At 41.1% G+C, this 25,961-nt stretch overlaps 1 protein-coding gene across 1 annotated transcript in view; it reads left to right on the top strand.

Annotated features, from left to right (window-relative positions):
* adam19a (ADAM metallopeptidase domain 19a) overlaps positions 1-25,961 on the top strand; it is a 124,932-nt gene that overhangs the window by 28,427 nt on the left and 70,544 nt on the right. Inside the window, exon 3 of the mRNA XM_069187369.1 lies at positions 24,902-24,978. Coding sequence (XP_069043470.1) covers positions 24,902-24,978 — 77 coding nt within the window. The remainder of the gene's footprint in view (positions 1-24,901; positions 24,979-25,961) is intronic.

Raw genomic sequence — 25,961 nt, 5'->3', positions numbered from 1 at the left:
AGTTTTAGAAAATCCAGTTATTAATAAATCTGACGATTCAGTTGTCATTGTGATGAAGTGTTGCTTTAAAGACACACAGCTCTTCTCTCCAACATGCAATCACTGTTTAAGACCTGGATGTGCAGAATTTAGTAAAGCTTGTGTTTTAGATTATTCAATTTTTAATACTTGTATTGTATTTCTTTTGAAAACTGAATCTTTCAAACACATTTTAATGTATGTTTCAGATACTGTATACAGTATATATGACTGGACAAGCTCTGTTTCACAGCCACATACTGTGTATTGTAAACCTGAGACAGCCAACCATGGTTTTTTTTAATTCCATTAGGTGTAATAATTAGACTTTCGCTGTTTAACCAATTTATCTGCCAGATTTTACTGATTCAGTCATTAATTAGAAATAAATGTATCATTTTCTTCTCTAGGAAGACAGGACATTAACACAATCAACCCTAAATACAAACTGAGAAACGTGATTTCAGAGTAGGCAACACACTGAAAGTAAAACAGTAATGTATCCTTTGTTCTAACAATTTCAGTCGTTAATGAGAAGAGCTGACAGCAGATTGTCTGAAACTCTGCGATGACAAGGATTTGGCAATAATTAAGATGCACACCAGGCGTGTTCACTACAACACTGAGAAACTCTAGAAGCAGAACTGGCAGATGTTACACTATGAGTTTTATGAACCTGCATTCTGCTCAAAAGTAACTAAAATGGATGGTAGAAATCCTGGCTCCAGGTGGTTACAGGAGCAATTCTGTATTCTGAACAAAAGCACCATGACAAAAACACTCATATGTTATGGCATAAATTATTTTTTCAAAGCTCGCTGCCTGACCGAAACAATATCAGTGGTCCAGATATCACTAGCTTCACCACTTGCAGACACAGTTCGAATCGACTAGCAGAAGGAGAAAGAGCTCTTCTGCACGATAGAGGCCGCTTTCGTGCTGTTGGAATGAATTGGGACGGGTGTGCTCCGTGGTGTAAGTGTAAGAAGATGGAAAGAGAAAGTGAGGGTGATAGAGGCAGCATCTGCTGTCGCTGAACATAATCACGCAGCAGCAATAAATTAAGCAACAAAGATAAGTCAATGGCCCAGTAGCGGCTGTAATGGGGTTGTTAGCCTTTGCATCTCTTCCTTACAAATTCAGAATACGTGCTCCCTTCTGTAGGGGCCGCCTCCAGATGTGTGTGAAAGGGCGGCTGGTGGCAATGAGACATGCTTGCCCTGGCAGGGAAAGTTGTGCAGGGTAGCAGTGGATGGGTCCTGCGGCGTGCCGATCCCAGCCAGCGACTCTCAGTAAGCACAGGTTACTGTGCGGTCCTTTGTAAGTCCTCTGGGTTGACTGTGCAAGGGTTACTCTGCATTGCAGGTGACGTGCACAGTCAACCCAGGGCATTTCCTCAGAATGAACTGTGAAACACAGAGCAGGGGGCACTAGTGTTACACCAGGGCCGTAGGTAGAAAGAAAAAGGGCCTGGCGAAGTGATTGTTCTCCGAGTCCGATTAGCAGTGAAGATTACAGAGTTTATTATGTGATCAGGTTTGGGCTGGAGACAGGAGGGGATAAGACTTTATTGATGATAGTTAGATATCTATACAGATAGGGTGATAGATAGTTAGCGAGTGTCGCAAACAGGAACCGGAAGCGAACTGGGAAAGTAACTCCTGGAAACGCCTGACACCAAGAACAAACACACACTCCTGTGAGCCGACTCAATGTCAGAGCCCTGAGGAATGGTTCTTAACGAGGTTGATAAGCCTGGCCTGATCTTGTTAGAGGTGGCCCTGATGAGTGCCGTGGTGATGGAGGGTGCTGATGCAGGAGAACTGGAGCTTGTCCAGGCATCACAACTAGACAATAGATGGATAGAATCCAGTGCCTCCCGCTCAAAAGGAGCAAGTTCTCTCTCACTGTTGTCTTTCATGTTGCTCTGCACGGGGGTTTCTCACTGGTCTTCTAGTTTTACCTGCCCCTGTGTGGGTCCAGCTCTCCACAGGAGTCTTAGTACAATACAGGAATATTTCCATGGAATAAGGGTGACCCCTGTGTGCAAGGTATTGTATTTTTTTTATTGCAAGGTGGTAATCAAGCCATTAACAAGACTAAAACTCTTTTTTATGGTGTTAAAATTCAATTGATTTGCAGTATTTTAAAAATAATATTTCCTAAACATGAAATCAATTTATTTTGTGACCACTGGCACTTTAATTCCAGTTGTGTGCGCCACTTTCTTCAGGATCTTAATGCTGTTTCCACTCCACAGCTGCATGAATATAGCAGCCTATAAATTTCCCCTCTGTATCTTGGCGATGCAGACTTGACTAATTGAATTCAAATGGAGCTTCTGGAATACCCTTGTACCCAAGAGAAATGCTATTTGTAGCAGAAATCCACAAAAAAACATTAATTTGTATGCTATAGATTTCAGTATACTCCCTTTTGAAAGATGCTTGAGAGAGACAGTGTAAAAATGTTAGGAGCCAGATATTAATGCAAAGCACAGAAGGCCTCAATCACATGGGCACCATTTGATTTTGGAAAGTCTCAAAACATAAAATCGTGGCTGTGTTCATTTCGACAACTTTCTCCATGGCTTTCTTTATAGTGTAATCTGACTGTGGTTTCCCAATGGACACAGCCACGTATCAATACCTCTTTCTTACTTGAAAGTGCCTTACTTAACTTGGATTGCTGCATATCTATTGCTTTCCCCTTGAGATTTTCTTTGTTGAAAACTTCTCTCTGTCCCAGTTAGTGGGAAGCCTGACATGTCTGCAGAACTCTTCCTTCTTTTTGCACTGCTGCGTTTTGAACATAATCAGAGTTGACCTCTGTAGAGAGGTGACAGGCTCTGCAGAGCCCTGCTCTTTCCTATCAGTGGCCATCACATTACGTGGAGCATGCTATGCCAATAGTGCTATTTAGTGGCTCCGTACTATTAAACATGTCAGTACATACTGTATGGTCACAATATCTCTGCCTTTGCACTAACGAAATATGAGACAAATTTTATCTTGTGTGTGTTTATACAAGGCAGCTACTAGGCTTAGCTAACTAAAAATAGCGGAGTATTACCATACTCAGTAGTCAGGGTGAAGACTATTTTGAGGGCAATTGCATGAAGTCAGTGTTTTCTGGCCCAGAATGTCGTTTGCGTCCATTCATGCCATGAGGAGCAGGCTCCCCTACGACTGAGCTCTGTTTTAATCCCATGACTGCCCTAGTCTCCCCTGCTCTGTCATCTGGCTTTCATTACAGAGTGATCACAGGCCAAAACAATTTAAAACACATGGGCGCCTGGTAACCTGGAGCTCAGACCTTCCAGTGTCTCAGCCCTGCGTGCCTCAGTGCCCGCAGGGTTACCACAAGAAATGTCTGCTATTAGCTGGGTTTGCAGTTTGTACTTGCAAGGATCCTGGACAGAAACTGTGAAGCAAACGTTGCCTGACTAGTCATCGTGTATTCTTAAAGAGCTGGCCTTTTTCAGTCCCTTCACCCATCTGAACCGGACTGCTGACTGCAATCTTGTTTGTACAGCGCCCTCATTATACAACAGAGTTAAGGTGCAGAAAAACTCTAGAACTGTGTTTCGGTTCATTTCTGCATTTTTCTGCAAGGAAAAAAAATCCAAAATTGATTTTCTGAAATTTTATGGACCTAAAAATCATTTCAGGTTCTGCAGATATGGATTGATATGAAATAATTCATGAAAAGATCAGAACTGCTGTGGATGACAGGATACCAATCTGCCCATCTAGCTCATTTGTTGTCTCTCCCAGTACTTTTGTGTCTAATTACACATTGCTTACAGTGTTTCACACTGAAGGCAGCCCGAAGGGAGCACCAACTGCGGTATTTCTTGGTTGTATAGAATTGATACATAATGTCTGCAGGGCCTGTTGACATCTGCAGAATAGAATAAGACTTGCTGTTTGAGGCCAGGTTTGAACTGTTCAATTTATGATTGTGTCTTAAAATCACTCTGCCTTACTATTAGAAACTGAATGCTTTATGTGTCAGTGCAAAATGTGCCATGCTTTTCATATTTCCCTCAACAGCCGTATTAAATTCCAGAGCCAGGTTTAAGTGAAGAGTCCGTACAATCTTACCATTACTTGCACCTACAGGTAGTCGCCTGCTACAGCCAGACCTTTGAACCTTTACAGTTTGGAAAGTTATCCTGCTGAAGTTTTAAGGCAGTTACTGGCATGAATAAAAGATGTGTACGATGATGCTGGGATGGTATTTAGCTTTCTTAGCATTGTGTTTAAGACTGAGCAGAGCTGACCTAGGATTGTCTGGCTCTAAGGCAAACGTACTGTCTGCTTAGCTGTAATTTAAACAACAGATGCGTCCATATGCTACTCATCTGCATCTGTGTTCCTTATATTCTCCGTGTGCATGACTGCCTGTTGTAGCTCTGGGAATTGTGGCTGCTGTGAAAATACTGTGAATTATTTGTCAGTGTCAGAAGCCTGTATACTTGCAGGAGGATAAAATGCACAGAATATTGAAATGTACATAAACACAACAGCTCACCTGCATGGGTCAGGAATCCTGTTTGGTGGCAGCGTGAGTAACTTAGTCTTTTGACTTTGCATTGAAATCCACCAAAGTTGGATTGCACAGCAAAGGAGTTGAATGTCTGTGAGCCAAGGGCAGCAGACCAGCCTTGAAATGAGGTTGCTAGAGCTCTCCACTCTTACGACTGTTTCCTCTATGGTAATTGTTAAACAGCGTGTATCACAGAATGACGTCACTTTTTTAGAAAAAAAGAAGGATGCCATTTTATGAAAACTGAGCAGAAATGTCAAAACTTGTTCAGGTGGGGAGCTGCGTCAGCATGCATACGCTGCAAAGGAACAAGTAATAGGTTTATTCCATGCTGAAAAGAGAAGAAAGCTCACACCCGAAGAAGGCTCCACAGCCGAAACGTTGTGTTTTCTTTCTTCTCTTTTCAGCACGGAATAAACCTATTACTTGTTCCTGGTCAAAACTTGTGTCACCTTGTGGGCTATATACAGTACCTTGCTGCATGGAAGATATGGGCTTAGAATTGGGGACTACCAGGCAGAACTGAGATGATCCCAAGCACCAGCCACCATTATCTGTGTCTTTCACATGTCCCAGTGCAGAACACCGTGAAGGACCGAAATATTTTAATCTCAAGTGCACCACAAGAATTCAAAGCCCTGATTTAAATTCATTATATATCCCTGACATCATTACATCAGTATGCAGTGTGACCATTGGCAGGCTGCTTCAAGGACTACCAAGGGTTTTCTTGTGTTCAATGACAGTCCACACCTCTCTGGCAATTTGCTCCCGTCCAGCCTTCGTGCTTTGCCCTTGTGTTTCATCCTGGTGTGTCTCATTCTGGTGCCACGAAGGTCGAGAAACAGTTCTCGAGATTCAGGACATGAATGGGGAGATTGTAGCGGGGGGAGGTCAGACTCTGACTCCTGCTCATGTCTGCTAGTTACTGAAGGAAAGCTTCTCATTCAGTTGACAACATCTCTCGCATGAGAAGCCTGTCTTTAATTCCGCCGGCAGCAAACAGCCTGTATTTGTTACACAGATGAGCATTATCATGTCCTCCCCTTTTCTAGTCTGATTGAAAACCTTGTCATTTTTATGGGCTTTATATACAGTATGCTGAAATTAATTTGCTATTTTCGCTCAGCTCGGCATAGACAATGCAGACAATGAGCCTGCTTCACTCACCACGTGATGTAGACTAAGTAAATGTCCATCACAAGGATAAAAAGTACAGCAAAACAAATAACCATAGTACTCATTGGTTTTCAAGTAAAACAGATCCGCTATGTCTTCATGGGCCTTTTAATGTTCAATTTCAAGAACAGTTTTCTTGTGCATCAGTATACTATATATATATGAATACAAATTAATAACATTTTTCTGCTAATTAATGAATCATTAATACGATGTCTTGTTATCTTGTTCTCAGACATTACATTTGACCTTTACTGTAGGTTCCACATAATAATTCAAAATGTGCTGCACAAATCTTGCTTTATGGATAAACAGTGAGTAGGCGAGGACACAGCACACTTGAAAAGAGATTCATAACGCAGGAAGACATTGTAAAATTGCCTACTAAAAAAATCCAAATGTATCCTTTCAAATCCTTTTGCCAAATCTCAGTAGGTAGCATTAAAATTTGTAACTAGTGAATTTCTTCTGAAGAAAACACCCACGCGGTCACCAGACCTCTCTTACTGTGTCATTTCGCACCGTATAAATATACATGTACGAAAAGGAAACTATTTCCGAGTGTCGGATTTGTCTGTGGAATAACTGACATTTATTTCCCCTCCAACTATGCAGGGATTAGTGTAACAAGGAAATCTGAAATCTGAAACTCAAACTATGAGATTACTCCACTATGGTAAAAAGCTCCCAGGAGAAAGAAAATAACTGACTAAACACAAATGTCCAGTGAGCAGCAGTGTGCCTTTTGCTTGTCAGTTGCCTGCAAATCTTTGCGTTGTTAGAAGGGTATATTGTCTGCCCCTCTCCCCAGGACCGGCAGACCGAGGGCTTGCTCAGGCAGAAGTCTTGGAGGCCTGTACAGTATATTCTCCCTAGTGAGAGTCTTTAAGCAGTGGTCTTACTGCATACCACTTGGCTATTACAAACTGTTTCTTAATATAGTAATTATCAAGTGTATTTTTAATATTAGACTGCAGGCTTGTAGTATTTAAATACAGGCTCAAACGTAATCTTTTGTTTAAATCAGACCCTGGGTGTGGATGTTTAAAGGTATTACTGTAGAATTTTATTTTTTTCAGGCAGAATTAGTCAAAATACATCCTTTTCCAGTTTTCCTGTCTGATAAATGTATCAGTTGTTTACAATGATGATGTCTTGGTGAACAGGCAAGTTCCGCTATGTTTCTAATGAAGCCTAATGCTGCTATATTAAATTAAGATGTCCAAGTTCATGAATCAGATGTTACAATTTTAGGAGCCTGATGGAAAAGTACTTCCCATGGTAGCCAGTTGAGTTCAGACTTTGATACTAAAGGACAGAGTACTACAGTATTTGTTCCATTACATGCTGTAAGTGTCCAAAATAATCTAGAAATTCTATATTAAGTACTATGGCAGACTGTGTGCAAGTGTCTGCAAATCACAACCTGCATACATACAGTACCCTTTGGTACAACCTTTGGTAATGTTTAATTCACACTAACAGTAATATCACTAAAAACGAGAGGAGGTCTTTGGGCTGATCTAGCTTATTTGCAGTAATTTGAAAGTAGCACGGGTACCAGCTACAGCAACATGGCTGGGTTGCTTGTTCCACGCTCACACAACTCTTTGAAGAAATGCATCCTGCATCGCACACCCTAAGCACGTATTATACTCTTAGACTAAAGAGCCTCTTACTAAACTGGAGTATTTAAGTTTCCCAGTCCTTGTTTTGAAACTTGGTGGAGGGAACAATACTGCATTTCTCTGACTTTTACTGCAGAAGACACTGTTTGCAGGATGTTCTGTGCTTATAATTGGCCACAGACTTTGGGAAGCAGACAGTGTCATCTGTTAATTTTTACCATTGCTGCATTGCAAATGGCAAATTGAACTAGAATTTGAAAATTAATTACTTCATTAATTGCTTACAATTAGTAAGCCATAGTGCGCCAGAATGCTCACCACACATCAGCTATCAGTGGGGAGGAGAGCAGAGTAATGAGATGGGGATTATTAGGAGGCCATGATTGGTAAGTGCCAATGGGAAAGTTGGCCAGGACACCAGGGTTACACCCCTACTCTTTTCGAGAAACACCCTGGGATTTTAAATGACCACAGAGAGTCAGGACCTCAGATTTAAGTTTCATCCGAAGGATGGCGCCAGTTTACAGTATAGTGTCCCCGTCACTATACTGGGGCATTAGGACCCACATGGACCGCAGGGTGAGCGCCCCCTTCTGGCCCCACTAACACCTCTTCCAGCAGCAACCTTTTTCCCAGGAGGTCTCCCATCCAGGTACTGACCAGACTCACACCTGCTTTGCTTCAGTAGGTTGCCAGTTGTGAGTTGCAGAGTGATATGGTGGTGTTTCTCAGTTTTCAGTGACACAGTTACTGTACCTCCGTACTGTTCCAGTCCATTTCTGCCAGGGCACATATTGCAGAATAATGTGTGGAGCTCAGTGACTGAAGCTTGGCTGGTTTTACTTTTGGACTGAAGTCTTTGGAGATTAAATAATTTACCGTTCACTCAGTAAATCAGCTGCACTCCAGCAGGGATCTTTAATCAAATTTAAATGCTGCTTATTCATATTGACCACAGAGATGGGGTAATGCCACTCTACTGTTTGACTATTGTCCAGATTTCAAAGGGCCATATAATCGTCCTTAAGTAAGGATTTCTGCCCACATATCATTGTGAAGCAGGTGAAAAATGCTGACAAATTTTGGAAGATATCCATAATAGAGGGGGGTCTCACGATACACAAGGTCAAACACACTTGCCAAGTCAAACAGTGCTCAGAAGAGAAGCTCCTCCCAATTAATTTTCCTGTATGTCATGGGCTGTAAAAATAATTTTGGTCAAGTTTCTAGGGGGACTGAACCGGGGAGGGAGTTCTTCAACCAGAGGAATGAGAGTTCAGGAGAAATCTGGTAATGATCTTGCCCACGATAAACTACAGGAAGATCACTTTGTCATTTCCAAATATTGTTCTTGTTCATGAAATCATTCAGCATTACCTCTTCATTCGAGATCTGTATAATGAGATATAACACTAGTTCCTGTCCAGCATGCTTAATGGGAATTACATCGCCTCTTCAAGTCTCGGTACAGATCGAAGATCATCTCTAATTGGGTGTTGCGGGATGAAATTGATTACACTCTTGTTGAATTCTTGATTGAATGTAACTTCAAGTCCTCCTATGAGTGGACATTCACTGCCTGTTTTCTTGGGAGAGATTTGGTGGATGCTGTCAGGATGTCCGTTTTTCTGATTACATTTTACTTAGGCCACAGATGCAGTACCGCATTATAAACTGTCCAAGGGGGTCCTGATTTGTCAGAAACCAAGTTATAATTCTCCCTCCTGTGTTTTTTGGCTGCGTAACGGGTGATCTTTTGGATGTGGCAGTCCAGCTGGGAGTGGTGACTTCGGACTGTTGCGTTGTTCGTGCCATCACTGGAAGGAACGAGCAGAGCAGATCCTGCAAAGGACAACCCACTCACAGTCAAAGCAGCTGAAAAGCACTTGAGCCTCAACTCTGGCTGAGACTTGATGACAAATTTGTAACAGCCATCTGAGTGCCTGGTTGTGGCTAGCACCTTCCAGACATCTCTGCCCTATTCCCATGAACATGAGCTGGTCACCGAAGGATTCGGAGAATGTGCTGGGAAAGGAAGAGGCCTGTGCATGACATCATTGTTGTAGAGAAACCATTGCAAACCAAGTTCCACACATACTGTATCTAAACAGAATGCAGCCTTCATCCAGAGGCTTAGAAACAAAGCCTGCAGCCTTTGTCTGTCAAAACTTTTACACATCTGGTAACATTTTTTTTTACACATCTGGTAACATGCTATTACACATATGGTAATCTGACCATCATTGTTATATTATATTATATTAAATTTATTGATTTAAATAAATTATATTATTTGCATCATTTTCTATTCAGAGATATGAGACGGGTTATTGGTTGGTCACCCAGTGCAAAACGTGAGTATGGTTTGTGATCCAAGTTTTGTGCTACTACGTGAAGTGATTTTGGAGAAAAACATGGTTTTTTGTCCCTTGGTATGGCTTTAATAACTTCTGTCGAAGAACATAATCCTCTAGGAAAGGGAGGCATCCATCAATGAACAAAAAAGAGATAAGCTATACTGGTGTTTGAGGATTTCTTTGAATCTCACTTTATTTCAAGGTCTTGTGATGTGGACTCCTTCCATGGTGACTAGTGACTGGAGAATCATAGCTCAGACATGAGCCATGGTGACTTCGACTCAGATTCGAGACCTTTCTTTATTTTCTGAACGTTTTGCCAGCTTGTTTGTGAGCATGTCTTTTTAATGAACATGCCAATGAACAATATGTGGATTAAAGAAGAGGCTTAAGCAACATGAGGTGGACGTTCCTGTCTTCCAGAGAATTTTTGTGTTAAATATTATATCACAGTTTAATTCCAATCTTTCACCAAATCAATTATGCAGATCTGCTTCTGTGTCACTTGGCCTTGGTTCAGTTTCGTACAGTATGTTAAAAATACAGAGGAATTATAATTGGAAACTCTCTCAAATAATCACAAATTACTGAATGTAAATACTGCCTGGCCACTTTGTTAGGGAAAACAGACTAGAGCATGGAGTGTCCCAATGGTAGTTCTTACCATAAACAATCTGTTAAAAAAAGATTTGTTTAAGAAGTGTGGATTTAATTAATCTTAGTGGGTTATGTAAATATGAATAGATTGACATTTTGTAGCATTTTTACTTTAACTTACATTTTGAAAGTCTTTTCAAAATGTGTCCTTGGCCATACTTAACTTATTGCCTGAATTTGAGCTGCACATGTGATTCCCTCGCCACTAGGACCTGTTTGAGCACAGGAGATGCAGAAATGGGAGAGGCACAATGATTTCACCCGAGACTTGCTTCTCAAACCTATCGGTCATCAGGGCGTATTGATGGACAAACGGAAGAAGGTTTCTGAGATAGACAGCTATTTCCGCTAACAGCACCTGATAGAGGGGAGAAAAACAATTAGGGAGGCTTGTCAAGTCTGAGCAACCTCAAAGAGCTTTTCAGACGAGAGTAATTTCAACAGTGCTGCCAGCATCATTCTCCACCTGCACAGAGAAATGAATAGTGCAATTTAATATGTTTAGGTGTCAATACGGTAACCACACGTTGTATATATTTTTTCATAAAGGCTGAATTTAGTTTTTTAGAAGCAGATCGCTTTTAAGATGGAGGAAATAACACTTTTTGGATAGTCAGAAGATGGCCAGAGTTTAATAACAGGTTAGCACTGTCCACTTTTTTTCTGTTGGCATTGTGAATTCCATCTCACAGCTGGTAGAGTAATACTTATGAAAACCTCATTAGACCTGTAGACTAGATTTTCTGGGCTCTAACATGTGGGTGTTTGCTAATGGTTGGTGGCGATATTGATGTTAATTATAATGTGCCCAGCTATGCAACTATATATAGCTTGATCAGCTCTTACAGTTTTCTCTCATGAGCTGGAGCTGTGTGCGTGGGTAAATGTTCAGAATAAATCGGAAATTAGCCCCAAATCTACAAGTTGTTCTATCACCTGTTGAGCAAATTGAAAAGAATTGTATATGAAATGCAGACTGGATGTCTAGTACTACGTTCATTTAAATTACACCAACAGCAAAAACATTTGACTGAACTGCATACATTAACACTTCTTTCTTTGTGCTAGAGAGGGAACAGCATCACGTAAAGCGAACAACACTAGTACTAGTACTAGTTGTACTAGTTGTTGATAAAAAGCCTTTTGTGGGAGAGCTAATCCAGGGGAAGTCTTGTTGATGGTCAAGTCAGTTCAAGTCCTTTCTGTCACTTAATCAAGCCTGATTACTTCAATAAGGAAATGAGCAGGTGTGAGGAATAAAAAAGTTCCAGCAGGAGGAAAGATAAGGAAGCAAAATAAATTGACTTCTGCTATTGTTCTAAGGATTAAATATACTTTTGAATTTTTGAGATTTTAATTTGATGCACAGATCCATATACTGTACATTTCTCAGAGGAACCTGCAGTAGTATGGTTTCAGTTAATATACTGTAAGACCTCTTTGAAAACAGCAGGTCAACTGTCAGTGATGTCCACACGTTGGAGATGGCTGTCAGGGAAGAGCAGGCTGGAGCAGGCAGGACCCTGTGAGAAGCAGCCTCCAGTGGCGTCTGGTCAGGAGGTAGATAAGGTTCCGAATCAAAAACGAATCCAAAAACGAGAGGCAAAGTCGTGGTCGAGAACGGTCGCAAGGAGTCAACAGCCAGTCAGGACAGACGAGAGAAAAGCTAGTCTCCAGGAGAAGGAAGTTGTAGAGGAGCTCGGCGGGGAAACCTCAATAGTGAGGGAGGGCCAAGAGGAGAGTGAGGGTGAGTAGGGCTCGTGAGAAAGTGGGAGCGTGTGCGTGTTTGCAAGCGGTTCATGTCAGTGGCAATAAAAGAATCTGAAAAGCTGAAAGCTACTGATGTAGTGGCAACCCTGCCTGCAGTAAGACACAGGTCTGTTTTGTCACTACAAGTTATGAGACGAGTGGTGTGGGAGGCAACCTAAATCCAAAGGCAACAGTTGGAGATCACAATCACAAACTGCCATTCGACATCAACTTCATGGCATTCGTGGCTGAGTCTCAAGCAAGCAGCCTCTTCTGAGGAGAACTGAGGGATGAATATTGAACATATCACTCACGTCCACAGTAAGATATTGCAAGGAGCTGGGTACATTTCGGGGTTGTTTTGTCATCCATGGGTCCTTGAGCCCTTGTTGAGATAGGAGAAATCATAAACACCAGGACATTTGGGGTGAACTGAACATAAAATGAGTGTTTTTGACCGGTCCTACAGCAATTCTGCCACGTGGAATAGTCAGTTGTCAGTGTATGCCCTGTCAGAGGAGGGTTTACGTAATACAATCTACAGAGCAGTGAATAAATGTGACCATTGGGTTTTGTGAATGTTATGACGAATGTGACTTGCTCTGTGCATTGCTATTTTATACTGAGATTTTTAGACTTTTTTAATCTGTACCTTTTTCTGTTTTTGTTCCTGTTTTTTCAGGGGTATGAATAAATCTGGATGACACTGAATACTGAGCATTAAAAGACATCACTATTAATACACGTTTTTTTTTAGAAAAAAAAGTTTGTATGTGTTTTGTATATTGATTACATTATAAGCATAATTTTCATTAATTATTCACTCATGACTGACCATGCTGTACTCAAGTACCTTTCAACTGTTAAGCACTAAAATCACCTCATCAGTGAGAGTTGATTGGGCACAGATGAGACAATTTAAGTTGTTGATTGCCAAGCCCGATGGAAATCATGGAAAAAAAAATCCACAGACAGGAACACATATATATACTGCTTAACAAGACAACACCTTTGTGCCATCTATATATTGTAGATTGTATATATTGTAGAACACTAGGGGTGTTCATGGCCTGCAATGTCTAATTTGGTAAGATGTTACAGCCAAACATAGGCAAAAGACAGGCTATGCTTTAGAAGACCACAAGTCACATAATCTCCCCCAGGTGTTAACACAAGCAACATCTCAGGTGGAATTGTCCACATTGGAGCCAATTCCTCTTTGGGGATGAATCATGGTTTTGTGTTGAACATCCTGCAGGATGTCTGTGAGTGTGGTGCCGCTGTGCAGAAATATGCTCATTGTCGTGGATGGTCCGAGTGTGAGCATCTGGGAGATAGTATGAAATCCGCCTGTTGTTGCTAATGGCCACCTTATTGCACTGCTCTACAGTCATCAAATCGTGGGGCCTCATTTACTGCCCTTCCTGCAGAGTCATCCTGTCAGGACAACATTTCAGAAGAACGCGATGGGCATTTGAGAGTTATGGCCTGGAAGCCCTGCTTGCAGATTGAGACGCTGCAACATGTGGAAATTAGGGCTCAGAGACCCTGGCACATCCTGTCAAGGAGCTACAGGAGGAATGGGACAATAACTCGCAAGACAGCATTGACGTACTGCCACAGATGTACAGCTTGTACGGCTTCCAGCAGTGGCCACACTACAAGACTGTGCCAGTAAACCCCCTGTTGCTGACAAATGTTCATCTCTTCAATTAATTTACCTAGGTCATTTCAGTAAAATATTAGTGTACCGACAACAAAGTGTTATTTCTAGATAATAACCTTGTGATTTTTTTTTTAGTTACGTGCAATGCATTTCCTTTGATGCGCAGTAAATAAATATTAAGCAGATACAATTAGATCTTTTCAACTGGAATTAGTGTGGTTTTGTTCAGATATGGTTTTGTCCAGATTATGCTGTACATAATGCACAGTTCAGATCGGGGTGACACACTGAATAACATCATTGTGTTGAGTAGACCAGCATCAGTTTTATCCACTGAAGAAATTGTGGATTAAACAATTGTGAGGAATTCCACATGACTCCGGGTTGAATGATCAGTGATACAATAGTTTAAGTATAGAAGATATCACTTGTGTTACGTGTTCATGATGTTTCACGTGTTTGAAACAGTTCATGATCAGATGTCTATTATGTGACAGTACAACACTAGTCCCTCTTCTACAGAAGAATTTATGGTTCAGAGTCTTAAATCATTTGTATCTGGAAGGTTACATGGTTGCAACTAAAGAAAAAACAAGACAATTCTGGTAATTCTCTGCCTGCCGAATGCAGGCTAAGTGTGGTTCTCCTCACAAACCAAAACATCAACAAGGCAGAGACACAGTAAGGACCTTTTCAGGTTCCCAATTAACTTGAGATATAACTCTGTATAGAAAGAACGGCCTTTATCTGAATTTCCCTTTAACTCCTCGATCTTTGTAAGAAAGTTTCTTAAAACACTCAATATTAGAAACTCCACATCCCTGAGAAGAAGACTTGCCTAAAGGGTTTATATATCTCAGGCAAACCTGGGTTCAATTACTTGGCTGTCAGAAGCCATTTTGGCTCAGTTCCTACTCTTGGCCACATAAGAGGCAAAATGGCTGACTGCTATGGAAAGCCCATAGGGGATGGCACAGGTGAATCGTCCTTTCGGGGATGTGAACGTCCTAACACTGAGTCTTTTAAGAACCTTTCTTACAAAGATGGGGGATTAAAGAGAAATTCGGAGAAAGGACATTCTTTCTCAAGTTAATTGGGAATGGTTTAGCTGTGATGACAGCTATGAATCACGGATTGGATTAGCTACACATGGCTTGTGATGCTCTAAATGTCACTAAGAAGACTAAGTGATTTCTCACAATGACTTCTGAAGAGATTATAATGATTTTATGCACAGGGGACAAGAACCCCTGAACAAAGCTCAGAGGAAGCAGTAATAGCTGGGAGTGAGGTATACCAAGAGGTGAGAGTGAAAGATGTTCCAAGGTTGGTTATTGGGAGCCTGGAGTCAGTGGAAACTTTAACAGTGAGGAGGGGGACTTTAACAACACTACTTCTATAGGAGAGTACAAGGTATACCATAAGGTTCTCACCTCTAATGTTTGTTCCCTAGGGTTAAGGAAAGCTGGGTATCTGATCCTGGAGCAAGTGGTCTGGAAAAGGGTTTGAGACCATAGGTATAGTATCACCAGAACTGCATAATGACTGGACTGTTGAAACGAAACCTGGTCACAGAACCTGGTTACAGGCCACAGAAACTCAGTTTTTTAGGACAACTGTATGACTTTGCTCTGTGTGATGCTATTATGATTGCACTATCACATTTTATGAAATTCTCTAGAAAGACACTGTCTTATTGCTATTTTATTAAATTATAGTATGATTAAATCTGAAGAGCTCTGATTTTGTGAATCAAGAAAAAGGCAGCACAGGAGTGTGCTGAGTGGCCTATGAATGGGACTTTAGCATTCATATGTAATGGAAAACCATAAACGTGAGTTGAATTTTAATGTGTTTCATTTTGTTGCATTTGGTTATTTTCTTATTTTGTGCCAGATAAATCACTTTTCCTCTACTGCAGACATGTATGGCTCATGCAATCAGAACTTGTTTCTTTTATGTCCTTGCAGATTGCATACATACATAAGTAACAGTTTACAAACTTCTAGAGTTTTTGTGAGCCCAACTTTGTGAGCCTGGACAGAGCTTGTGTTCTGGTGAGAAGTGGAGTATGTGAATGAGTTTATAATTAGCTAATGACTAAGGTTTTGTGTCTGTAAGCTGAACGTAGTTGGTTCAGTCAGAGGAAATGTTACATACAGTAAATATAAAGCTCTCCAACTCTTCAGTGTGAGCTGGGGAGCTAACTGAAGGGCAGGCAGCTATTATAATCAGGAAAAGCAGTGTTTACCCCTAGAAAAAGCCTTTTTGCAAGTAAAGTGTGTTTTTGTGAATGCTGCCTTTAGCCAGTGGTAATGCTGGCTTTTATGTTATCCCTCGGCACCCTCCGCAGATTTTGCAAGAGCCTCTTATGTTCGTCATTTGTTGCAGAGGATTTGATTTAACTGAACACTCATGATAAAAGAAAATGTAACCATCAAAATGTAGGATGACGCAAACGCTTGTGGTATATACACTACTCAAAACATCCATGTTCCAGAATTATTATTATGTACTGTAGAAAAAAATTAACAAAACGACCGTTTCTAACCTAATTTTATTACTTCTGTCTTTTTTTAAAACGAATCTTAGTGGCATTCGACTTACTGCTGGACTGCTGCTACTAATGTGCTCAGCCTTTTGGTGCTGCTTTGGAATCACTCCAGAGAAGAACAGCCAGATGCATTCTGGAGCTTTAAAGGAACATACTGAAGTTGAATGTACAGGTTAAATCTCTAGAACTGAAAGCTACAAAAGGACCTGATACAAGTATTCAACATCCTAAAAGTACAATATCAGCCCAGCAGATTTCGCTGTAGGGACAGTGAAACACAAGGCAGAGGGCACAAGTGGACATCAGGCCATGTGTCTTCTTTCAAAAAACATCTAGATAAGATCAGCAGATGGGCCGATGGGCTTTCTTATGTTCTCGTGCTCCATCCCCACTCATAGCAGTAATCCATGGAAACAGTGTTTCTTGAGTCAGAAAATATTCATTACATTTACTTAGTAATTGCTTTGCAGGTTAAATAAGCTAAATCCCCTCAGTCTAGATGGAGCCAAGGAAATTGAGAGGAGTCTTGATCCATGTGTACAAGCTCCTAAATTGTCCAGAGAGGGTCATTTCCAGGGACTGTTTTGAAACAAGGATAAGGCATCAAAATTGATAACTAAAAAGCAATTTTACTATTCGAAAATAGGAAATGCTTCTTTACTCAAAGGGCTGTGAGAATCTCAAAACCCCCTCCCAGCCATGTGGTTAAGGTTGAGTGCCCTGCTTCTTTAAGAAATAGTAAGATGATTTTTTTTTATTTTAAGTTTGCTTACCTAGCAAACCAGAAAAGGGGGCCAAACTACTAGCTCTCATTTGCAGATTTTCTTCTATTCTTGTCATATTCATGCATATTTATTCAGGGTACTAAATTATGGGATCATGTTCTGCAGTTACTGATAATAAAGGCAAGTGCTCTTCTGTGCACAGTTTAACAGCTAGACTATGAGTTGCATTAATATTGTAAACAAATGTTTTTTCTTTTAAAATACATTATTGTACTATAATAGCATTTTTGAAGGATCTTTATTTATTTTTTTCACTTTCTAATCTATATAGCATTGGCTATATAAAATAAGTGATTGAGTGGTTGAGTGATAACCATCTCCTTATCCGTGTTGTTGTACTGTTCGAGTCCAAAAGAAAAACTCTGCATTCTGTGGTTCTAATTCATGCTGTCAACAGTGCAACATGCCAGCCTGAAAAAGTGGTATTTGGAATCATTTTTATGTGATTTGTTTTTTCAGGCGTAATGCTTATCTCATCGATCCGGCGATGTCTGTAAGAGGGTGCAATGTCCAGCCTGCTGCCAAGTCTTTTGTGCCAAGAACCACTGGGCTTGGAAGCACTGAGTCAGATTATGGGACCTTGAAATAAAAACAGCTGCACTGGGGCAAAGTCTGCACACTGCTTTCCTTTTCAAAAAGGTTTGAACTAAATGTGAAAGAAGTCCCTTTTACGGGCTATTTCATTTCTCACTTTTGTATCCAGGAGTACATTTACTTTGTGGCTGCTTGGTATTGTTGCAGGCTGCGGTTTTCTGTGGCATCAATGTGTAGCGACAGAGAAAGAATAGCTTACATTGTGACTCCTTCAGAGGCAATGATGTAGGGAAGGGTGACTGAGCCACATGGCCCTATGCACACAGCACCACTTCAGTGCACTTTGAAGGCAGAGTGCAGAACTCATTTCTCAGAAGTCACTTCGGAACCTGGGTGCGCTAAAAATAGGAAGTCAGTGCATCGACCAGAAATGCGAATCTCAGTGAGATTGAAAAAAAAAATACTTATGGGACAATACAGGGGATTTTCAAAGCTTTTTGCTCTAGAGTGCAATTTACTGTCTCATTTTGTGAAAGCAATTATAGATGACTAAAGATGCATCTTTTGGCAAGATACAATCTACCAAGGTATGTCAAACAGAAGTGAAATTGATTGATTTTTAGAGTATGTTTTGCAATGGATAAATCATCTCTTATTCAGGCAGGACACATGAATACTGTAATAACACAATCCAAATGACTTAAATTACCTCTTTGTTCTCAAATGATCCAGATTCTTGAACTTTCCTTATTTTCTGGTCTTTCCTTTCCACACCTACAGCAGTGTGAACACCTCCTGTATCTTACAGCACCCAATTGATTGATACAGACACTTGCAATTATTTCAAATATTTAAAGAAGCCTTTTGTTTCGTTTTCGAGCTGTAGCCACACGTTAATTACATCAATGAATGCCAAAAAAATGGGTTGAGATCAGAGACCGGAACAGACACAACCCTTCTCATATCTCATTTCACCAGAGGCAGCAGTAATTTAGGAAAGCATGAGAATTCAGTGTGAAATAATGGGCTTTATGAGTCCTGGAGCCCTCATTACAATTGGAGGAAATATGAATTCTGAAATGCACCAAGACATTTTGGCCAAATGTGGGTCCCTCTGTTAGGAAGCTTCGACTTGGCCCAAGATGGATATTACAGTACTGATCCAAAGGGCACGTCCAAAGCAGTGTTAACTGCACAGAAACAAATGTTCTCAACTGGCCATCTCATGCACATTATTTAGAGTTTGAGATCAAGAAGGACCTATATCAATTCCGCCTGGAGGAATGGTCTACCCCCCCCCCATCCAGGAGGGCCAGCACCTCACAGGACACTACAGGAGGTGTCTTTTCAGTGTCATTTTTTAGAAAGTCACATTATGCAGTGTGTGAGTTCATTATCCATCCATCCATTCTGTAAACACAACATCCAATTCAGGGTCACGGGCAACCTGGAGCCCATCCCACCAAGCAAAGGGCATACCCTGGACAGGACTCTAGTCCGTTGCAGGGCTGTCACAGACACACTAGGGCCAATTTTCCCAGAAGCCAGTTGACCTCCCAGTATGCCTTTGGACTGTGGAAAGAAACAGGACCACCTGCAGAAAACCCATGCAAACATGAGGAGAATATACAAACTCAACTCAAATAGCTCCCTGGGTCCAGACTTGAGGCCAGGGCCCCAGCACCACATGGCAGCAGTGATAACCACTGCACCACCATGCCGCCTGTGAATCTGCTAGACATTTTTTTATAATTCCTATTTCATTGAGGGTATGAATACATTTGGAAGACACTGTGCAAATGTCTGTGAAAATGAAATACTCATTTCTTCATCATAACCTAAAGATTTTTCAAGTGACTAAAATAAGGAAAAAGAATTAAAGAGCATTTTAATGTATGAAACATCAAAAAGAGATGTTTCTGGCTTTGTGAGAAAATACCAGAGAAGTCTCTTTAAATTAAACTTTTTTTTCTCTGAATCCTTTTGCTCTGCTTTCCATGTTTCAAACACGATTATTAATAATGATATATAAAAAAGGTCAGATGGAAACTTTCAGAATTGTAGCTTTTTGGGACAGAGTAAAATAAATTGCTTTTGGCTTCCACAGCTATGCAAAATGTCTTTCATTAGATGATCAAAACTTGAAAGACGTTTCACTGGGTAATTTTGAATGAGTGAAATTTAAGTTCTCCCTAACTGTGGTTTCCAAAGCTTAGCAAAGGAAGAACCGCAGTGTTTGTTCAAAGTATAACATGTACAAAAGGGACATCCCTGAATCAGAGTGGGAGAAAACAATGCGAGAGACATATGATAAGATCTTTGAAAGTCTCCGACACAGTCCTGCCTGCAATAAATTAGTGTGATCTCCGCTGACTAGTTTGTCCTGAGGACTTTCTTGGAGTGTCATTGAAGTTCTCACCATCTGACCAATCCATGTAGTTTAACTCTATAGGGTTAAAACAGAGGATCTTGGAAAGCACCTTGTGATCTTGAGTGCCGTGCATATACTGTATGAGACTTAGTTAAAACCCTCATGTGGCAGTTTGACAGCTCATATAGGAAAGAGGAGATTAAATTCGGAAAGAGGAGATTTTTGCCATTGCTTGTATGTATTTTTCATTTAAAAAAGACATATATTGATTCACACTGGTAAATACTATCAGTACAAAACAAAACCCCTATAAAATATGAGAGTCCTGTATTCACGACTAACAAGAAATAAGAAACATCTCTGCACTGAATTGACACAAGCCAGATAAGGAGGCCCTTAGCTCAATTAAATATGGACTCGGGCTGTATCAAACTGTAGCTGGGTAAAACTTTTGGAACTAACTAAATAGCCCTTTGTAGCTTCCACACAGTGGTCATGTCAAGTATGCTGATAACATTTGAAAAAAGTGAGAGATGAAGAAAGTTCTGTAAAAAGAAAAGGCTTTTAGGATCACTCAAATCTCTCCTGTGTTCTGTGGTATTAGAGACCTGGATTGACAGAAATTAATTCACAAGGTTGCATATACTGTATACTGTACTTGAGGGCACTTTCTTATTATTATTTCATCAATTCGTGGTTTTATTCCTGTTGCCACATATAACATGTAACATTCTGTAATATTTGTTTTATCTTTTTGCAAAATTCAACTTACTTTTCCTCAGCTTGCAGTCTTTAAAGCTTTAAACATATAACTCCCATATGTAAAATTCAAACCAGAAAATAAACATTCCTTTCAGAAAATTAGTTATTTTCTTGGTTGTATAGAAATAAAATGTTGCCCTTGTTTTTTTGTGTTTATACTAAAATAATTGCCGCACTACAGTAAGTAGCTAACATGTCTTCTAGACAGTTTGAGACCAGTTTCCTCCATGTCCAGGGGATTTTGTAGTATATGGGTGGCTCATACTTTCCATACTGTCCTAAATGCAGAGCTAGAGAATGTATCTTTTATGGCAGAATATGTTTTGTAAGGAAAATCTTTCCTGCCATTAAACGGGCAGGAGCTCCAATTCTTCTGCAGCTGTGAGGCTTTTTCTCAAGGACAGTACTGTAGCTCCTCCTGAGCTACAGATGTGAAAATACCTGCAAAAAAGAAATGATAGAGTGGTGCTGACTTTTCATCTCTGCATATTGCTGATGTTCTATCTTGGTATTCTTCCTAAAATCTATCTTATTATTAGAGAAGGAGTCTTGATTTTATCTGATTATGTTAGCCAGCAGCCATATCACTCTCCAACTCACAACCAACAGCCCACTGCAGCTCAGCAGGTGTGAGCCTGGTCAGTACCCGGAGGGGAGACCTCCTGGGGAAAACTTTGCTGCTGGAAGAGGTGTTAGTGGGGCCAGCAGGGGGCGCTCACCCTGTGGTCCATGTGGGTCTTAATGCCCCAGTATAGTGACGGGGACACTATACTGTAAACAGGCGCCGTCCTTCGGAAGAGACGCAAAACCAAGGCCCCGACTCTCTGTTAAAAATTCCAGGGCGTTTCTCGAAAAGAGTAGGGGTGTAACCCTGGCATCCTGGCCAAATTTCCCATTGGCCCTTACCAATCATGGTTTCCTAATAATCCCCATCTCTGAATTGGCTTCATTACTCTGCTCTCCTCCCCATTGATAGCTGATGTGTGGTGAGCGTTCTGGCGCACTATGGCTGCTGTCGCATCATGCAGGTGGGGCTGCACACTGGTGGTGGTAGAGAGGAGTCCCCATTACCTGTAAACTGCTTTGAGTGGAGTGACCAGAAAAGCGCTATATAAGTGTAAGCAATTATTAATTAATTATTATTAATTAGCAGTAGTTCTACCTCGTTGTAGGCTGGTCCCCTAAGATCACAGAAGGTAAGCATCCTGGTTTCTGGATCTGGTCTGCACTGAGAAGGGAGACCCGTAAAGAAAACCAGGGTTCTGATGTACATGGGGTTGGTCGACCAGTAGGTGGTGCTCTTCCCTCTGGTCCAGAATTTCCAAAACTAGTGCCCCAACACACATGTGGTTTTCCCAGATGGAAGAGTGACAAGTGCCAGCGTACATGCCAAATGCCATTTATTGTACTTATCAGTTATTATTTACTTTTAAAATTCATTAAGACCCGAACACATTAGTATGTATCCTCTTTTTTCCAGGGGGATCAATATGATATCATTCCTGCAGTGCTAATTAGTAAGCAAACCTGCAGTCAACTGTTCAACTAATCACCTCACACAGTGTCATATTAACCCCCTGTGAGAGAACAGATTTCCTGCAGCTGAATGGTTGTTTTATGCAGCTCAGCTAGTCAGCTTCAATTTAGATAAATAAAGACTAAAACAATATTTACTTTGGACGTTCTCTGTGTTGGCTCTAGGAAAGATTGTACATGTGACAAATGTATGTTATTTTTCTCTCTCTCTTATGGCAGGGTTTGGTGAATAAGCCCAACCCTTCAGACTGTTGCTGTAAGATGTGATGTTTAATTTTAGCTGTTCCGGCTCTGTCTGAAGGGGCCTGCTTCACCACAGTCACAGATTAATTACATTGACTCTCCACTGCATTTGAACAGGAAGTAACTAGTATTCAGTTAGACTACAACCCCCGTCTCCCAGGCTTGGGTCTTGCTCCTGTTTATAACCCATCATCCCATTCTGAACCAAACCTGTCTCAGTTTAGAAATTGACTGTTTGAATGGTGGGAAAGGGTAGGACTGTTCAGTAGTTGTGTTTCTTATGAAACTATTTTGTACCACAGTCCTGCATCAATGCACTGGACATGGAAGGACCCAGGAGCGACATGGACTGTGTATTTCAGTTTTTACTTTTTAAATTAAGACTGATAAATCCTTTTGCACTTTCTTGGTGTCTGGGTAGAGGAGAGTGGTGTAGTCTCAGTGGGGGAAAACCAGGGCCAGTGAAATACCTACCAATGGTAAAGTACTCTTTGGTATGCCTTCAAATGTTTTATTCCTGAATATATAAAAAAAAACATTGCGAAAAAGAGTGGTATATTTTTTAAAATTGGTGGCGTGAAGAATTCCCAACTCAAAAGGCTATTGGACAGTCCTATCAACCTCCACTACTGCAGAGAGTGTCTGAATACAGTATGTTCACTTAACAAGCTGAAGGATGAAAGATACCAGTACAGGACGATAAGTCACACTCACTTCTGGAAGCAAGGAACCTGATCTGTTAATAACCAATGTTTATGAATTCTGATGTACATTAATTAAATTTGACACAACTTTTCTGGGGCCTTACATTTTTGCCTTTGTTTTTTAATAGGAAATTTAAAGGGAAAATATCATCAACCCTGAACTTTTTAAGATGTTACGACTGCAGAAGAAATAGTTGTGAATTTGGTAACACCGAGCTATAAGACAGCAGTGCTAACAGCTTCATCACTGTCACTCAGTACCAAAACCCATTATTTTGTAAATCCAAACTACATTATGCGATGTGTATGTATTCCTTCAGAGTCTTTGTTGTTTACTATCTGCTCTTTTGCTTCATGTCAGTAAAGTAAGACTGCAGGATTAGAGGCGGTTTGAGACTGTTGGCCAAAATCTTTTTAAGTCACACCATCGCAAAGCTAACTGTAGCTGAGGCTTTGGTTTTGGTACAAAACCAAAATATATATATATAAATAAAATGCAATTCCTGGTATTTCTCTTCCAAGCCACTAGTCAGTGCAGAATTTATTCAAATTACATACTGTATGAAGGAATTTTACTTGATTATAAAGTAATGTTGATTATAAGATTTTATTTGCAGATTTAAAAAATAGCAAGATATTTGCGTTCTTTTTAGATTTTAGCAGTAAATAATATAATATTGTTGCTAATTTTCCTGAAAATGTTGACTTTCTTTTTTGTCTCAGTATATGTTCCAGTCCATTAATTAATTGACATTGAGTGCTATAGTCAAAAACATAAGAAACATTACCAAAAACAGTTCACTAAGCCAAATAAAAAATCTTTCAGTTTTGGGTTATTCTTTTAATCCGGTCACGGATTTAGGACTGGCTGAAACTCAGCAAAGACAATTCAGCAATGAGGCAAAGAAAGTCATTTGTTAAGGGTGATACAGAGCATCTTCCAGAGCGGTTTGACATGTGCTTCTTTTCAACTGAGCCGCACAGAGAAAGAGGATGAGGTGGGGCAAACTCACGTTCACAATCGGAAATCTCAGTCAGCTCCTGTGCTAGCCAGACTGGACCCGCTGTCAACTCTACAGCCCCCACAGTGGAAATATTACCAAAGACCAGCCTGCAGAAGGTCCACTCGGCAGTAGTATCCAGTGTACAGATGTGTATTGCCTCATTTCATAGTAGGAGTAATAATAATAGGGCAGCATGGTGGGGCAGTGGTTCGCACTGGGATCTGGGGTGCTGAGTGGGTTTCCTCCAGGTGCTCCAGTTTCCACCTATAGTTCAAAGACCTACTAGTAAGTTATTGGGTTGCCAGGCGCTGGTGTCTCTGTGTGCCCTGTGATGGACTGGCGACCTGTCCGGGCAATATCCTGCCTTGTGCCCGTTGCTTGCTGGGATAGGCTTCCCCGTGACCCTGAATTGGAAGAGGTGGATAGAAAATGGATGGATGGACGGATGGGGTGATAATAACAAAGAGAGACTGTGTCAAACCTTGTTTCAGGCACGCAGGTGTGCAGTGGCACACTGACGCTGGGCTGCCTGCACTCGTGTGCGTTTCCGCCCTTGTGTCTGTCCTGCCGCTGATCGGGCGTCCTGTGCTCTCACTCTTGCAGGTGCAGCACCCGGCCGCGGGAGCCGTAGCGGTGATGGCCGAGGGCAGAGAGCTGATCCTGCAGGTGGAGCGCAACCAGTGAGTGTCCTCTTCCCTTGCGACCGCCGGCGCGCTCAGCGATAGCAGCAGCGCTCGGCAGCGCGGCTCTGCTCTTGGGCATGGGTATGGGTGGCAGCTGTTGACTGCAGGGTGGGATGTGAAAGTAAGAAGTCCACAGCTGAGCCAGTTATTTTCTTGGTTGTATAGAAAAAAATGTTTTTTTGTGTTTATACTAAAATAATTGCCGCACTACAGTAAGTAGCTAACATGTCTTCTAGACAGTTTGAGACCAGTTTCCTCCATGTCCAGGGGATTTTGTAGTATATGGGTGGCTCATACTTTCCATGCTGTGCTAAATGCAGAGCTAGAGAATGTCTCTTTTTTGGCAGAATACATTTTGAAAGCAAAATCTTTCCTGCCATTAAACGGGCAGGAGCTCCAATTCTTCTGCACCTGGTTTCTGTAGCAGGAGCTGAACTAGAGGGCACCTCACGTCCTCCCTCCACCCCTGGATGGGGTGCAGAGTAGGACAAAAGGAAAAACAAGGTTGAGAATGATTGTTAAGATGTTTTTGAAAGAGCCCTCATCTCTGTTTTTCCCCAGTTGTCAAGTTCAGTATTTTGGTAACGCACCTAGGATGGAGTGGTAGCATATCTAATCAACGAGACTGTGTTCGCACACAGTGCTGCCCGTTCCCTTATGTGGGGCTACCAGAATATTTGTTTTCATTAGTACTTGTGCCAACATCAAGCAGGCCAGACAGTACTCAGAGTAAAGGTACACGATCTGCACACATTGAGCATTGCACATAGACTGGAATTACCTGGATGCACAGCATTTTTTACATTTTTGCACAACTGCACACAAACAGAGTGACTTGCATTATCAGTATGCAACGAACACAGACTCACACCTGAAGAGTTTACTCTGTTGCATTGTAATCACAGTAGCTCTTTACTTACTGTTGCTGCTTTGTCTGCCTCATTATTGCTGAACCCTTCCTCCATCCCCCTCTCTGACTT

Source organism: Lepisosteus oculatus, chromosome 1, assembly GCF_040954835.1.
Source record: "Lepisosteus oculatus isolate fLepOcu1 chromosome 1, fLepOcu1.hap2, whole genome shotgun sequence".
NCBI lineage: Eukaryota > Metazoa > Chordata > Actinopteri > Semionotiformes > Lepisosteidae > Lepisosteus > Lepisosteus oculatus.
Note: the sequence above shows the minus strand (reverse complement) of the source record. Positions and strands in the feature narration are given on the sequence as shown.